The sequence below is a fragment of the Cygnus olor genome, chromosome 5 (assembly GCF_009769625.2).
Source record: "Cygnus olor isolate bCygOlo1 chromosome 5, bCygOlo1.pri.v2, whole genome shotgun sequence".
NCBI classification, from domain to species: domain Eukaryota; kingdom Metazoa; phylum Chordata; class Aves; order Anseriformes; family Anatidae; genus Cygnus; species Cygnus olor.
The window spans coordinates 59,516,220-59,532,416 of NC_049173.1; the positions used below are offsets into that span (position 1 = coordinate 59,516,220).

The window sequence follows — 16,197 nt, forward strand, 5'->3', positions numbered from 1 at the left end:
CTGTTGTGTCTCATCTAATACTTAGGTAGCAAGTTCTGTAAGAAATTATTCAAAAAACATCACTTTGTTTTGTATTTTAGGTGACTCCTGACCATGAAATTCTGGTCGGCAACTTGGACTGTTCTGCTAGCGTTACTGTCACTGTGCCCACTGAAATTAATGCTGTTATTCCACGTATTTACAGTAAGTCCTGTTAATTAGTAATTTAACTTCTGCATTTTGATTTTGATCAGGTTTTATGTAGTAGATACACACAAAGCACCAGGAGATATTTGACCGAAAATGGAACTTTTACTGTTATTCCAGCATTGTTCATCACAGCTGTAAGCATAAGAAACTTGATAAAATATTCAGTGAGCAAATTTTCTTCAATAATCAATAAGCATCCGGAGCCACATTCATCCTAGAAATAACTTTACTGACCATAATGGCTCTGCAGCAGGAATTCATTTAGCCAGCATGGCTTGTGCTGTCTGTAACTGTCCATTAGCTTTCTCTCCACGGTGAGATGTTGAGGTTTGTGCCCAGACCTGACTTGGCCCTGCTGCTGCTGGTCCCTTTTGGAGGTGTTGGGATTAATGGCGAGCGCTGCTGTGGGCAAAGGTTGTTAGTCATGCAATTTGGCTGTTATCGAGAAAACTAGACGTGAGGGGAAGCTGTGTGAGGTGCATGGGGTGGCTGAGGGGCTGGGGCACCCCAGCTCTGCTCTGCTGGGGCCTTCTTCCAGGCAGCGGCTTCCCGCTGCTTGGGGCTGCTGCACCTCTTCCACCACCTCTCGGCCTTTCCCCCTGTTGTAATCTCTGCTTTCTTCGCCTTCCAGGTGTTAGTGAGAAGCAGGCAGATAAAAGCAGATGGAAAGCTGGCTGACATGTACAGTAGGTACTTGTGGCTTGAAAAGAAATGCCTTAAAATGTGCCCAATGAATAAATTGGCTTTTACTATATAGAAAGGTCAGTTGAAAAACCCATCCCTGTTGATTAAGTAGTGTGGCTTTTTTCATTTTTCTCATGCCTCAATATTTGAATATTTCAGTCTGTGCCCTAACACTTGTCTTTTAGCTATAACCTTGAGTTGCTTTTAGGTATTTTGTGAAACGTGAATGGTAGGTGAAAGACTTCCTCACAGGATGCCCTTCTAACACATTTTGAGTTATTATCCAGAATAAAAATGCTTACTATTAAATGTTCTACATGCACTACAGAGCGTTTACGACAATATTTAGTGTTTATGAAATTGAATTGAAAAAACAATGCAGATTTTTAATTAAAAGGTTTGGTTGCGTTCAGGTAAGTATTTTTGTATATTAAAAATATTTTATAAACTGCATATAGAAAAATAAGTCTATAAAAGTGCTTTTTGCTATTGAACTAGGAAAAGAATAAATTTATACATTGAATAATAATTGTCTAGAATAGCTGTACATGTTTTCTTCCTTAACGTTCGGTGCAAGATGCATGAATGGAAGTACTTTAATCTCTGACAGATGTACTATTTATGTAATGTGCCAGTTTTATCTTATTCTAGACAGAATCAGTTTCTATAAGGAAAAATAAATCTGAAAACGGTTTTGAAGTTCAGTGCACGTATTAGAACTGTATAAACTGTGCTTCATAAGTCACGAGCACAGTACTGGCAAAACAAACATTTTTACATGCACTTCCAATTTTCTGTTTTTCTCGAGAGCTTCAGTCTGTATTAAGTAGCATCTGAAACTGATGATGTGGGCTTTTATTTGTTGTTGCAAAGCTCTGAGGATAATGTAAAAAGGTTTGCACATATATTCAGTAGAATCATTGTTATTATATAGCAATGCTCAGCCTGGTGTGGTAATAATTTGATGCTTTGCAGTCTCTGTCCCTTCATTTTTCTCACCTGTTGTATCTCATCACCGATCATTTTCATGTTGAATGTGATGTGTCTATGACCATGTTTTTATTTATAGGTACAGATTTGCCATTTTCCTTTCCACTTCTGCTCTGTCATCTTCTAAACATCAAAGCATATATATTTAGGGTACTTCTGTCTTCCAATAAGTGTGTTAATTATATCAAAACATGATAAAACCAGAAAAATAAACTGACTTCCTGTCTGCCTTCATCCTAAATGTGACTAAAATGCTACATGGGTACACATGCCTTCTTCAAGATGGTATTTTAGTATACTTCACACATTTTTTTATTTAGTCAAAAGTCTCTGTAATCTAAGTCAGAAAACAACAAGAGCTAAATCTTACTAGAAACAGTAAGTTAAAAAAAAAAAAATCATCAAATGAAAATATTGATAAATCTTTTCCTTTGATTTAAATGCTTATAAACATAAAACATCACAGGCTAAAATAACCGCAGCGCCAACTGCACATGCGGTTAGCTACGTAGCAGTGTTACCTTATCTTCCCCTCTATTGTTTAAAACGATATTGCATACGGGCTACCGTATTCTGCGGACCGTAAAGGCAGCCTGCTGCTATTGTGCTAGTGATGTGATACTTTCTGCCAAGTGTCTCATTACTGGGAGTGGACACGGTGTGTTTCACTCGGTCAAAACAATCCATTAAACTACAGCTGAACATCACGTTTTCTTTTGGAACAGACTTGGACTGTTAATGGTTTGGAACAGAAAAATAACAAAAAAATATATGCAAATCAATTTTGTAATGTGAAAAAAAAATAATTAGAATGCTTGTATCTCAGAATAAACAAATTCATGGGAAAATATATTATTTGCTAAACAAGGAAATGTTTTTTCTTATAATGGCTTGATCTCGTTTCATAACTCATGTAATTAAAACGTGCCTTTTCTGTTCATTGCAGGAGGCAAGTCTCTAACATGGTAATTTAAATCTTTAACAAAATACCAGTTAAAAATCTTTGAATGATGGCTCATGGGAGGAAAATAAGGAAGGCTTTAAGATAACTGCTTTTGAAATGTAGGAAAACATATGGCTAAGTTCCTGATGTATTAAACTGCAGGAGGCTGCAGGTGAGCAGTTGAAAGCCTTGCTTATGTCGTTTCAGGTAGGACTGCTCCTCGGGAAAGTTTTGTGCCACAGACGGATGAGTAACAGGACCTTACCCCAGTGCAACAGTAGCTTTGTTTGTCGTGTTTCAATGTGGGTGGATTTTGGGTGCTGCTGAGCAAGGCCCTGGCTTGGTCCCCAGGTGCTTGCAGGATGGAGCAAGGCAGTGGGGCCCTCCGCCGGGTTGTCGTGAAGCGGGCTTGCATGTGGTCCAGTGCCTGCCCCCCTGGGGTTCGGTGAGTCTTCACCCCAACCCTCTGGGGGGAAACATGGTGTGCTCTCAGTAAAGGTTGAACTTCTCCTCTTTGCCACAATGCAATGTCAGTCTCAGCTAGGAGTCAACGAATCGGACTACTTACTTCAAAAGGCTTTGGAATATGTCCTAAAAGCACAACACCAGAAATCCTTATTCAAGTGGTTTTACTGAAGTAAATAGAGTTACTAATAAGCAACTACTCATTAGAGTAATGCATGATTATGTTTAAATTCAGTAATTCGACTGCCCACTGATGTTTAATGACGTTTATTTGCAGGAATGATGCATTCTGGAAAGTGAGGTCAGCTGGAACACTTGTGGTGTTCATCCGTCTGCAACCCTTGATCTTGCAATGTAGCCGTCACTAAAAATAGGAGCCATTACTCAACTGTAAAAATGAAATGGTTGGCAATATTAGTGGATGGCACTCTATGAATATTCACAAGTGTGGGATGCAGAAGTGATGCTCATTTCAAAACAATGGTAAGAAGTACAATATTTATTCAAGGTGTTATAAATTATCACTGCATCATAAAAAACTTAGTTCGACATATTTTTTTGAAAAGGTTATTTTTCTCCTTCATAGGAGAATGCGTCTCATGGTTTTTGAATTTAAGTAAAAATACGTTCGTCCAATGTTTTGATATTCATTTGGTAACGTTATTTTTACTGCCTGGCTGCCAAGGTTAAGTTTACGTTGTAATGTCAGCAATGTTAAAGCTACGTTTTCTATTGTTTGGTTTGATTCTAACTATAATTATTTTTCATTGACTGGTTTGGATTATATCTTTCTGTGTTCGGATTCTCACAGTTTTGTTGTGTAGTACTCAGGTATTGTTAAATATTCTATTCGTCCTTGCCAAGTGCCTGAAAAATAGAAACATTAGATTTTTGTACTTATAACATTTGTTTGTCTTATTAACTTCTTCAAATTCTTTCTCTGTTGGAGAGAGAAGAAAACTGTGGATATAGTGTATACTTATGTGAAAGACACTCATATGCCACAATGGTTAATAACTACCTGAAAATGGCAAATTAAAGTAATAAAGTAAGTAAGTTTCATGAAGATCTCATCTTTCCTTTTGGATCTTCTAAAGTATGCACGAGGAATGACCCACTTCTTCAGCTCTTACAAAGAAGAAAAACAGATTGAAAATGAAAGTATTGACTGAAAAATATAATACCGTGATACATCATTATTTACATGATTCAGTAAAGGCATTTAAGCTACCTTGTAGAATACTGCATTATTCTGACTTTTTATGGTTAAAAAGTATGTAAATATGAATGAGTACTTAGTGTAAACAGCTTAGCACACTGTGATGAAGCATTTGTCAAATCTACACCTCTTGATGTAAGATGAGCACAGTGGAATTTCAGAGCATCCCTGGACAAAATCTTCTGTGACAGTTGGCAAGGTGCTAATTTTATTAACCATAGTTGTCCCCCTTGGTTGTTTTAACAACAGTGGCTCTTAAATTTTAAAATAAAAATAAGATCAAAACCAACCAATCATCAAAAAACAAACCGAAACAAAAAAAACCAAACACCCTGCAACAAACCTCTGCAAGTCCTTAAGTGGAGTTGTAATCATTTGTGTAATTTCAAAATAAATGCTTGATATTTTTCCACTTCTGTGCATTTTCAGCTGCTTGATACATAAATGTCGCTCATCTGTAGTGTAGTTATGCTGCCTTTCTTTGATGATGTGAAAAATACGGGTTCCACCTGGACAAATGTTTTAGGGGGGGAAGCTCTAAGTTCTTGTACAAAATTGGCTGTTCTGTATTTTTCTTGAGGTAAGCACTTATTACAAAGTGAGAAGAGGCGGTTGATCTCAAGTAGGTTATACAAGGCTTTTATCTACATGATAACAAAAAATATTTTAGAGATTCTTTCTACGTTTCCTAAGAGCTACCACCATTGTGGTCACCCTGTCATTATCTTTGCGCGCAAGACCAAGCATTGTTGCTTAACACTTGGCAGAATTTGAAATGGCAATGCCAGAGTGGTGTGTGAGGGCATTAAGGGCTGGGGGAGGTACCAGCAGAAAGGCAGGTGAGCAGAAGAACATTTTCGGTCTGGTTTTCTTCTTTCTAAAAGCCACAGATGTGGGTCATTCCTCAGGCATACTTTGAGTGACCCATAAGGAAAGGTGAAGTCTTCATGAAATGAACATTGGCATGTGCATACCCCTTGCACAAAGCCTCAGAAACCACCACTAGCCCTTGGAAAGTGTCTTTTGTCCTTTGCAGTTTTAAACCTTTTAAATCTTATGGAGGAGCCAGGCAAGTTAAACAGCAAGTAACCAAATGCACTTGTTTTCTTCTTAGTCCTGTATTGAAGCTGTTTTGATAAAGAAAGTAGTATTCTGATGTGAAAAAAATGAAGTGGAAATAACAGCTGTAATTCATGTTTCACTATGCATGCTTATTTTTTCCAAATGACTGATAACGTAAACTGCATAAAGAAAACTTTTTCTTTTTTAAATTGAGGAAATAGTGCTTCTCAGCTGAACTTCCAGTTGTTGCAAGAAGAGCAAGGTGAATCTTTGCTTTAAATTTGAAAGTAATAGCATGGAGGTCACGGTGTGGAAGGTTAAAAGCACTAAAACAAACAACAGTGGGAGTGGGACCTTCCCCTTTGGCACTTTCCTTGTCATGGGCTGGACTTGCTGCCCGTGCTCTGCAGGTTGCGTGATTGCAGCCTAACTGCCTGCAGTGGTCACAGTAGTGTGTTCCCAAGCAGCGTGCTGCTGGGTTGTTTGGATTTTGTAATTTCTACCCAGAAAACTAAACTGAGGTCTGTGCAGCTCTAACTACTAGACCGAGGATAAAAACTCTGCTTTCCTCATTGTTAGCTCTGACATCCACTGAACTTCTTCCTGAGCTAATTCAACTCACCAAAGAAAACCTTCTACTTTTTTGCAGGGTGTGCTTAATCTACTTGGTAAGAGATTCAATGGCAGTGCCGCTGGAGAGTAATTCTCAGGAGAATTTAACTGGATGTGTGGAGAGGAGGTCAAGAAAATAGTAAGAGACCAGTTCTTGTCCTTTTAGCAGTGATGCTTCATTGTTACATGCAATTTCACCCCTATGTTGTTAGTGATTGAACGATGGGCCTGATGGATGGAATTACAACCCTATGGCCCTGCCTTTCCAGTCCATATCTTTGTTTCTGCTTCTTTAGCCAGCTGTAGTAGCACAGCCTTGTTCAGAACTCTGTGCTCAAGCACATTCAAGAATTAAGAGGCTGGCTAGATGTAAACAATGTATAAAGTGATGTAAACAACTCACATGGGCCATACAAAATATTTTGATGATGTAGCTTATAGCAGTTTGAGTAAATTGTTCTAGCCAAAGCGTTTTCTGTCTCTGTCTACACTTGGGATTTTTATAACAAAAATAGCACAAAGTGTCATCGGTAGGTGTGCTGCCAAATGGTTCTAGCCTGGGTTTGTCCTCAGATCTTCTCTTTTTGTTGCATACTAGTTTTACATCTATTAGAAATGCCTTTTTCTACAATTTCTGTTTCTTTTTTCCACTCTGAGCACTAGCATCTAACTACTTATCCTCGGCAACATTATAGAAACAGGGAAGAACAAAGAGCCCATGGAGGTGTGTGTTTCAATGCTGAACTTTATAAATGAATCTAAATGACACAGGCCTCCTTCCACTAAGTCACTCAAGTACAGTGAAACAAAACACTCCCCTTGGAGCCCTATCAGTCGTCCATGTTACTTACAGGTGTAACAGGAGTTTCTGCGTTAACCCCTCAGTTGCCTACTGGCACAAAAATACCTGCCCAGAGAAAAATAGGACAAGGATGTGTTTGCTATTTATCAGATGACAAAAATAAAATCATGTGAGAGCTTTTCAGACACAGTCGTATTTAACTTCTGATGTGTTTGTCAGAGATTTTAAAACTCGCTGATAGGCTCTATGTGGTGTTGCTGTATGTTGCTGATAGCTAAAAAGTCCTCAGTGGCCCCAGTAGGCCTTATGGATGGGTGGCTGAATGAGGAGAATCAGCACTTCAGTTTTGCAGTGGCACTAGCTGAGCTGGAGCTCTTGTGCGCTTTTGGTCAGGTTACCCTTTTGGTCCTAAGTATGAGGAAGTTTGCACTCAGCACGAGGAAGACTTGTATCAAAACAGCTCCCAGATAGGGTAAAATAATGGATCTTTGGGGAGATTTTAAACTCCGCAAAAGCAACTGGAGGAGTTTTGAAGAGGTTTGAGAGATTGATTACACTCTGGTGATACTCCTGTTGCACACGGAGTGGAAATCTAGCTTGATCTAAAAACTGATTAAAAAAAAAAAAGGAACATAAGAACGAAACTGCAAAACGGTGCTGTATTTTGGGAGGCTCTGTTATTTAACAAGCATGACCAAGTCGTGAGCAAACATGAAAAGCCCAGAGAGCCCAGTATAACAGAAGAGGTTATGCACCCCCAAACATGAACTCCTTTTCTTTAAACTTAATTTAAAATCTATTTCTGAAAGCTATTGGTGAAAATTGTGCAAATGTATCAGTGGAGTGTTGGATTCATAATTTGTTCTTTGTTTAGAGGATCAGCATCATTCTGTTTACAACCATATTTGGACTGAGTTGTCAAATTAGAAGAAGAAGTTACTTGGTGAACAATAAGAAAATTGCTTGAAGTAGTTACTACAAACCAGCTGTAAAAATATGTCGAGACTAGTTAGTAGCTGAGTAGGGGTATTTTATTTTTCAATAGATCACAAGCTTTTAATTAGGGGGTAATGTATGCCAGTTAATGTTTGTGGATGAAATACACTTATGGATAGAATCAGTATATACTTAATGCTTTATTTCATTCAGTCATTTTAGGGTTTGTATGCATAACTAATCAAGAATGTTTCTCTGTTCTCTCTATAAGACTGTATAAAGTCTTTCAAAATAGATTATGTGTTAATATAATGTGTATCAATAATTCAGTAGGAAGCTGATTCTTTTAGGAGAGGTGTGAAGAGAAGCTTGATTAAAATGTGTAACATTAGTAAAAATGCGATGAGCAGCTCTTAAGAGCTATAATTTACTAACATTGGCTCCCACCTATTTTTCCCCATCCCTAATTTCTGTGTGAAAAATAAACGATTGCGTGTGGTTGTGTAAGTAAAAAATAGTTGGCTATTTTGGGCAAGAGGTGGAGCAGCATGCGAAGTCCAGTTGTAGCTGCAACCAAGGATTTATGTTGGGGCTAACTACATTATGGGCAAGCAGTAATTCCTTCTGTGCCCCACATCAGCTGAGGACTATTTAGGGTCAAGAATGCTGTTTGCAGAGGCTGGCCAGGCCTACAACCAACCACTAATATTTAAGTGATGTACGGTATTAGGGGCACGCTGCTACTGAGCGTGCATCCTGTTATTTTGTCAGGAGTTGGGCAAGGCGGAGCGCTGAGCTGTAACGTGGGGCACCAGGCGCTCGTGGCACTCGCTGCGTCCTGCTACTTGTGCAGCGGGCCGTGAGCTGCCGAGGGTCTGGCTAATGCGGCGGGGCCTCCTCTGCAGATGGCAGACCGCACCTAGGAGGTTGGTGCCTCACGGTGGCTTTCAGGGCCGGCCAGGGGAGCGTCTTCACCTTATGAAGCCAGAGCGCTCCTTTACACGACGGCGTAGCTCGCAGTCACGCTGTCAGCTTCTCGTCTGCAGCGCCTTTGCCCTGCCACCGGTGCCTCCGGGGAGCGCTGTGGGTGCCGGCGGCCAGGCCAGGGGCGAGCCGCGGGCCTGGCCGGGCTCGGGGCGGGGACCCCCGGCGGGGCGGCTCCCGGCTGCGGCGGGCGTCGCACGGAGGGGCCGGGCGGGGGCGCTGCCGGCGCGGCGCGGAGCGGAGCGGGGCGGCGGGAGGGCCCCGCGGGCTGGGCTGCGGGGCCGGGGCGCGGCGGGGCCGGGGCGCGGCGGGGCCCAGGCGCGTCGCAGCCCGCTCCGGGGCGCTCGGCGGGGCCGTGCCGGCGCTGCGGGGCCATGGGCCGCGGCCGGCGCCGCTAGGGCTAGGGCTAGGGCTAGGGCTAGGCCGGCGCGGGCAGGGCGGGGGCGGGAGGAGGCGGAGGCGGAGGAGGCGGCGGCCGGGGGCGGGCTGGGTGCCGGCCCTCCCCGGGAAGATGAGGCGGAGGCCCGGGCTGCCGAGCGGGCTGAGCCGGGGCGCTTCCCTCCTAGCCGCCAGGACAAGATGGCAGCGGCCGAGGCGGCGGCAGCAGCGGCGGGGCTGAGCGGCTGAGCGCGGCCGGAGCGGCGCTGACCCGTGGCGCTCCCGGACATGCCCAGGGCAGCGGCGGTAGCTCCAGCCCGGACGCCAGCGCGGCCCGACCCGTGAAGGTGAGCGGCGGGCAGGCGGGAGGGAGGCGGCCGTCCCCGGCGCCAGGAGGGGCGGCGGGCGGAGAGGGGCGCTGCCCCTGCACCCCCTTTCCGCGGGGGGCAGCGGGGCGACGGCCGGCGCTGCTCCCGTGCCCCGCCGGGGACGCGGGGTGGGCTCCCCCGCCCCGGGGCCGCCGCCAGCCCGGAGCCCGGAGCCGAGGCGCTCGGCCGCGGGGTAGCGGAGCCCCGGGCGCCGCCTCCGCTGCCGGCTCCTCTTCCCCCCGCCGCCCGGCTCCGGGAGGGTGCCCGCGGGGCCCCGGGCGCGGTGCGGGTGCCGTTGGGGCCGGCGGTCGCCGGGCTTCGGTTGCCGTCAACAAGCCCGGAGCGGAGCTGGGCGGCGGCCGGGCCCTGCCGCTCCCCGCCGGCCCCGGGGTGCCCCCGGCTGCTCGCCGCGGCGCCGTCGGAAGCGGCGTTCGTCCCTCCCGGCGCTTTTGTCTGTTTGGGGTTGGTTGGCTTTTAACGCGGAGCCCTGGGCTGTGAGTACCGCGTGTTTACGCGCTTATAAATAGCTTTGTGCGAGGTTGGGCTTCTCGTCCAGCGTTGTGCCCGGCTCAAAATGTCAGTGCCAAAAGCGGGGAGCGGGCTGCCTTTTCTGCCAACTTGGTAGGTCGCTCTGAGGCTCCCGGGCTTGCCTTCCCTGAAACCGTACGGCGCTCCAATACTTTCGTGCCTTCTTTCTGGCGGGTAACCTCGCTCGTTTCGGTTACTGTGGCGTCTTGAAAGCATGTTATTAATAGCGAGATAATGATGTTAAGCAAAGCTGCGGTTCTGTTGATAACAATGCACGTTTCTGCGATTCCTTTTCAGTGTTTCCTTCCATTACATCATTTGCAAAAAGTTTATGCCCTGGCTTCAGAACAATGCAGAAAAGCTTGGCTAGGCCCAGACTTACTTTCTGACATAACAATAATTCCTTAACAGAATTAATTTGCAAGAAGCCTCTCTAAGCTAAGTTTAAAATTCACGCAATAACTGTCTCGTAAGCGCGGCAGCCAGCAAAGAGATTAATTAAGTATCTGGAAAATAGGTCAAGACTGTATTACGAAGTGGCATGGTGAGATGGCAAACAACTGGAGCGAAGTGTTAACATGGACTTACCGGGAGACAACCGATAGGGCTGGAGCAGTGGTGACGGCGTTATCTGTCCTGCCGCCAGCCATTTATGGTAGCGCACGGTAAGGAGATGGCTATGATCACACAAAACAGGCATTGGAGATGGCTTTCATTCAGTGCCCGTGCTGCTGGGGACCTGGGTGGTAGTGCTTGTTCTGCTACTTGTTCAGGGCGTGGCACCGGCTGCGCTCGTAAATCGGCCCTGCCTTCGCGGGTCTTTTTGGAGAGATGCTCTCGTCGGGATCGGGATCGTCGCGGCAGCGTGCGTCTCTCAGTGTCGAGGACGCCTCGTAGGCACAGGGATGCCATCGGCTGGAATGAAGTGTGGTTAAAGAAATCACTCAGGAAGCTGCTCCTGATCCGGGGCTCCTGCCGGTGTCTGAGATTTTTCTTTGTTTGAGGTTTTTTGTGTTTGCATGTTTCCTCCCTCCTATCTTTCAAATAACTACCTACAAAAACAGGGAAATGAGACAGACTCCTGCATAACGAGATGCTGGAGACGAAATAAAGACAGGGTGTGGGGAGGAAGTGTTTTCAACTTATCATTTAGAAGTCCACATCGTTAATAGAAATATTACAGTCTATGCGTGCTGCTTTACCTGTTCTGCACTTTATAGCAGTTGCTTCAAAACAAATGCTGTGTTTTGAGGGGGGGATTTTCAATAAGCTGGTGTTGGATTGATTGCAGTCACTAAAACTGGTGGGACTCTAAATGGTAATTTTACGGGGCACAGTGTTGATTTACCCACCTTCTGGGTAGAACAGAATTAGCTCTGCTGGTTCATGTTAAAAATCCCAGCCTAAACGTGTGGGGATGTCAGGCTCTGCTTCCTCAGCCTTGCTTATGTAGGGTTGTACCTGCCTGTACTATTTTAGGGGGTTGTGGTCTTAATGTTTTCTCAAATGATTTTCTTTTTAACTTTTATTCAAGTCTGTGTTCTCTTATTTTCTGTTCTGCCAGTACACTGGTTATATAAACCACGGATACTTCGGACAAAACCTTGCATTTAGAAATAGGACTTCTGTTGTTGTCTTTTGTGTGTGTGTGCAGGGAAAAATGCATTGATAATGGGCACGGTGCTGTCATTTGGGACTGAGCATGTGTTTCAGACTGATGTTAAATACAGAACTTTGCACTAGAAAAAACGTTCTAGTTGAGCTGGTTTTCACCGTTGCGACGTCAGGCCTGTGAGGTATTTTGGCATACAAGTGGTCTGCATTACAAAATAGTGTAGGCAGCGTGACTTTCTGCACAGGGCTTTGTGGGGAACAAACCAGAGAACATTGGTGGCTTTTTCTTTTTTTAAGACAAGCCTGAGCGTCACTGAATACATCATTGTTTCACTGAATATGCAAAAAAAAAAAAAAAAAAAAAATGAGTTACAGCTTAAGGTAAACTGCTTCATTGACTCTAGAAGTTTGAAGCAGGTAAAGCAGGCCTGATACTCAGCTGGTATATTCAGCCTAGTGGAGAACAAACAGGGAAGTAGCATGTCCTGGTGGTAATACCAACACTCCTCAGTTACGTGTTCACTGCTGTATTTTGCAAAATATTGTCTATATACGTACCTCAGTAAGGCTTGTATGTTTTCGCCAAGCTTCTTCAATTCACCGGCAGTGTTACTGTGCAGTTCCAGAAGGATTTCAGAAGTCTTGGCGTAGGATTAATCTGATGAAGAAAACATCCTTGCCACTTCATCATTAAAATGATGAAGCTCCTCTGGATGGATTATATACGTTTGCAGCTGGTCAAATACTTATTTTCAGCTGGTCTATTAAATTTTCTTGTATTTGAAAATAAAGGGGAGGAAGAGTTGAACTTGATGCTAGGAACTTTTACTCGTTTAATGTCTCTGTTCATAAGTCATTGAAATATTATTTTTGCTTCTCCAGCTCTACTGGCTGAAAGTGGGAAGTGGAGTGGAAAAGACGTATGACTTTTAATTCAGGTCTTGGAAGAAAAGCTCACACTTCAGGTGAACTGTCTGAGAGTGTATTTCAGATCTGTGGTTGGGATGTGTGTGAAATAGGAAATTAGCAAGAATAAGTAAAGGACATTTTAGAGATAGCTGTGTGGGGCGGTACACCTTAAATAACTACACTAACTATATTTAAAGGAACTTTCAACAGCCAGCGCTATGAAATGGGTTAGCAGTGGGCTATGCTTTTTAACTTCTCCGGACAGGGAGCACCCTCTATTTGACCTGAAGTAACCTAGAATGAAGCATAAAGCCTGGAAAATCCTGTCACCTGGTTGTGGCTTTTTCCACCCCCTTCTATAGACCCTTCTGATTTAGAGCTTGTCTCTCTCTCAGATTTTTAGAGAAACTGAAGTTGTATTTCTTGTCAGAGGCACTAACTTCTAAGTGACAGAGAAGCAGATGAGCAGCATGTAATTGCAAAAAGTGTGTTTTTATGCTTTGAATTCCGTTGATAGCATAGTATTTCCTACAGGGCATGTCCTTTTTCTTTCTTTTTTTTTTAAATCTTTCCTTAACTTTTCAGTTGTTTTATTTCAATATAGTAAATGATGGGAAAGATGGTAAGAATTTGTGTGAGGATTATTTCTGGATGCAGTTTGGGGATAATCTTTGTACAGTTGTATTTTTTTTCCATTGTCACTAATTTTGTTTCCATATAATGTCTCAGTGTTCCACTTCAGTTATGACAGTGGGTAACTTTCTGACAAAACAAGGTTAATCTTTAGTTTAGCCATTTTGCTTAAAACAGATGATGAGCCAAATACCTGGAGTGTCTTTTAAGCAAGGGAGTTCAAGTAGATTAATTCTGAATTTCTCTTATTTAGTGATTTGGAATCAGTTTAAAATTTCAATGTTGCAGAACTTTACCTTCCTATGTTACTAACTGTACATATTTAATAGTCCTGGAATTACAGAAATATTTTTTTTTCACCTTGTGTTTTCAGGAAGCATTAGAAAGTACTCCTTTATTCAAAGTGTCCTTTCTTCTAGCTCCGGTGTACCCTATTTCAGTGTAACAGCATGGTGTCTAGCAAAATATTGAGTTCAAGTTCTAAAACACAGCAATAAAAGAAGATGCAGTAAAGTATCCAAAGACAGATACAAGAAAATATTTTCTTGGATTTTCAGTACGATCCAAGTTATAGCAACAATCTTGATATTTACAAAAGTAAATGAATTCTTATATACACGGAATTATTATGGCATGTTATGAATGACACTGCCATCAAGAAAACTATTTGTAAAATGAGTAATCTCAAACTCATGTGACTCTTTCCATTCTTACTAATGTAATTTACGGGTTCTAGAAAACTATTTTAGTGCTGTTTTAAAGCATGTTACAAATTAAATATGACTAATGCTCTTCATGTAAAAAGTCAGCTATTGTCAAATGAAAATCCTTTCATGGTCCTATAAACATTACTTGCCGAATACGTACGTGGCCACTGTAATTGTCTATTCAGGTAGCTGGCAGACTTTTCTACCATTTTACAACTGATGAAAAATTCTGGGACAAGAAAAACCAGGTCCTAATACCTATTCTGGGTCCCATTAACACCATCGTGCTTTAAAAATAAAACCGAAATGTGAGGGGGTGGCTGCAGCTCTGAGGTGCTGGCAGCGGCGCTCCCCAGTCATCGGTGTGCAGTGGTGCTGCCTCGTCTGTGGGGCTGGGCGCTTCTGGACCGAGGCCGTGCTCCGTTAGGTGGCCGCGCTGGGGTGTCCTGCGGCCACCGCTGCTGCCTGTGTGACCAGCGGTCCCCGTCTGACGGAGACCCTGTGAGCACAGCAGTGCTCGCTTGCAGGCTGTGGGGTTGCAGAGGACCTTAGCTGCTGGACTTTTGTCACCAGACTGAAGTCTGTTGCCTTGCCTTGGGGTGCGTGGGGTCTGGTACCTGAGGAAGTTTGCTTTGGGTTGTTTTAGGAGTTGTACGTGAGTTTTGCTTTACTCCACGGTAGAACGTGAGCTGTGAGATGGAAGCAGGGCTCACCTGATGCTCACCTCCTCTTGGCATATGAGAAGGGGAGGAGGAAAGTTGGTCCCTGGACAGGAAAACTGCTGGGAGAGCAACTCCAGCTGCAACGGCAGTAACTGATACAGCTATACTTTGTGTGGGGCTGGAGCGTTTTCATTGCAAAAATGCTTGCTTCCCTTATTAGTGTGACCAAGTCCCTGGAGCCCTGCTCCTTCAGGTCTTGGGATGTGAGCAGGCATCTGAACCTTTCCTGAGTCCTGCCGGTGCTGAATCCCGCAACCTCCTGCCCATGGAAAGGAGCTAGAGCAGGCCAAGGTGTGAAGGAGGAGGTTGTCATATACAGGCAAAAATGCAGAGAGAAAACAAACTTTAATACTGATAATTGATGCAGAGTTTATTATTGTAAGGGAAGCAAAGAACCCCTTTTTTCTCCACTAGGGGTTTAAGCTCCTTCTGGAAGATGCTACTAACTGCTAGCATCAGGAATTCATAAAATTATCTATATATGCAGTTTTATCTGAGACCTTAGTAATTTCCTTTTGTTGCCATTGTATAGATAGAAAAACACCCTGTCTCATGTTTTCACAGTGTCTGTTGATTACTGCTTCGTTTTGATGCTTCGTCAGTATTTACAGAAAATGGTGTGTTCACCTCTACCTATTTCCACCAGCTTGAGTGTACTTGTTTCTTCTGTGTCATGCAGGTTCTGCCTGTGTTGCTGCCTAATAAGTAGTGTAACTTCTCTGCTCTTCAGGAGATTTTTCGCTTGTTTCTTGTAAAATATCTTTCTGCCTTTTTGACTGAAAAGCTGCTAGTGTGTATCACTGCCTTGTAAATGCCTTCCTGCCTGTGTTTTCCTAGAAACTTAGGTCATCTGCCCAAACTTCCTCCCCCTTTCTTTTCTATTATTCTGTTTTCTTTTTTTTCTCAATCATTAGAATTGCTTACTTGTCTAGAATCTGCCTGTTCTTGTGGAGATTTTTTTTCCCCTACAGCATGTTTTTGAAGATTTAAACTATTTATAGGGATAGAGGAGGACTTCACAAGATCTTTTTCATCACTTGCATCTGTTGAATATGGGAATTTTGGTGCTCCTGGGTCTTCTTGTGAATCCTTTCCAACGGAACAGGCTTCATTCCTAAGAGAAGAAGAAAAAGCTCTTTGTTTCCTCTTTCCTTATCTATTAATATCAACTTGTTTTGTGAGTCAAGAAATGAATTGGTGTTCAGTCTGATAGGATTGGGTTACTTTCATGATACTCTAAAGTTTTCTTTAAAAGGCCTTTTCTGTCTGGCTTTTGAAATGATGCTCTGGGCTAATGGCTTTCTGTGGCTGTCAGCTTTGAGCTCTGTAAGAGGGCAGCTTGGGAGTTTTCCTTGAGAAATACTTTGGGAGCTCTTTGACAAGTGCTCTTCCAGACCGAATATGTTTATAAAACTAAGTTGAAGAGATGGCTAAGCTTTGTTTTAAAGATTA

General features: G+C 43.5%; 1 protein-coding gene and 1 long non-coding RNA gene across 5 annotated transcripts in view; both read left to right on the plus strand.

Moving 5' to 3' along the window:
- Positions 1–798: 798 nt before the first annotated feature.
- On the plus strand, positions 799–7,067 carry LOC121071453. The gene is made up of 5 exons (XR_005820605.1): positions 799–950; positions 2,810–2,978; positions 3,549–3,754; positions 5,767–5,814; positions 6,202–7,067. It is a non-coding gene; the product is annotated as an uncharacterized LOC121071453 (long non-coding RNA).
- A 1,049-nt stretch (positions 7,068–8,116) lies between these two features.
- HIPK3 (homeodomain interacting protein kinase 3) overlaps positions 8,117–16,197 on the plus strand; it is a 72,943-nt gene continuing 64,862 nt past the window's right edge. Inside the window, exon 1 of one of the 4 annotated variants that reach the window (XM_040559707.1) lies at positions 8,117–8,828. Coding sequence is in view for 1 of the 4 variants with exons in the window: in XM_040559705.1 (XP_040415639.1) it covers positions 10,813–10,825 (13 nt within the window). In the remaining 3 variants the exon portion in view is untranslated. Of the gene's footprint in view, positions 8,829–9,343; positions 9,612–10,023; positions 10,254–10,460; positions 10,826–16,197 lie in introns of those variants that run through there. The other 3 variants (XM_040559706.1, XM_040559708.1, XM_040559705.1) reach the window with 3 other exon arrangements.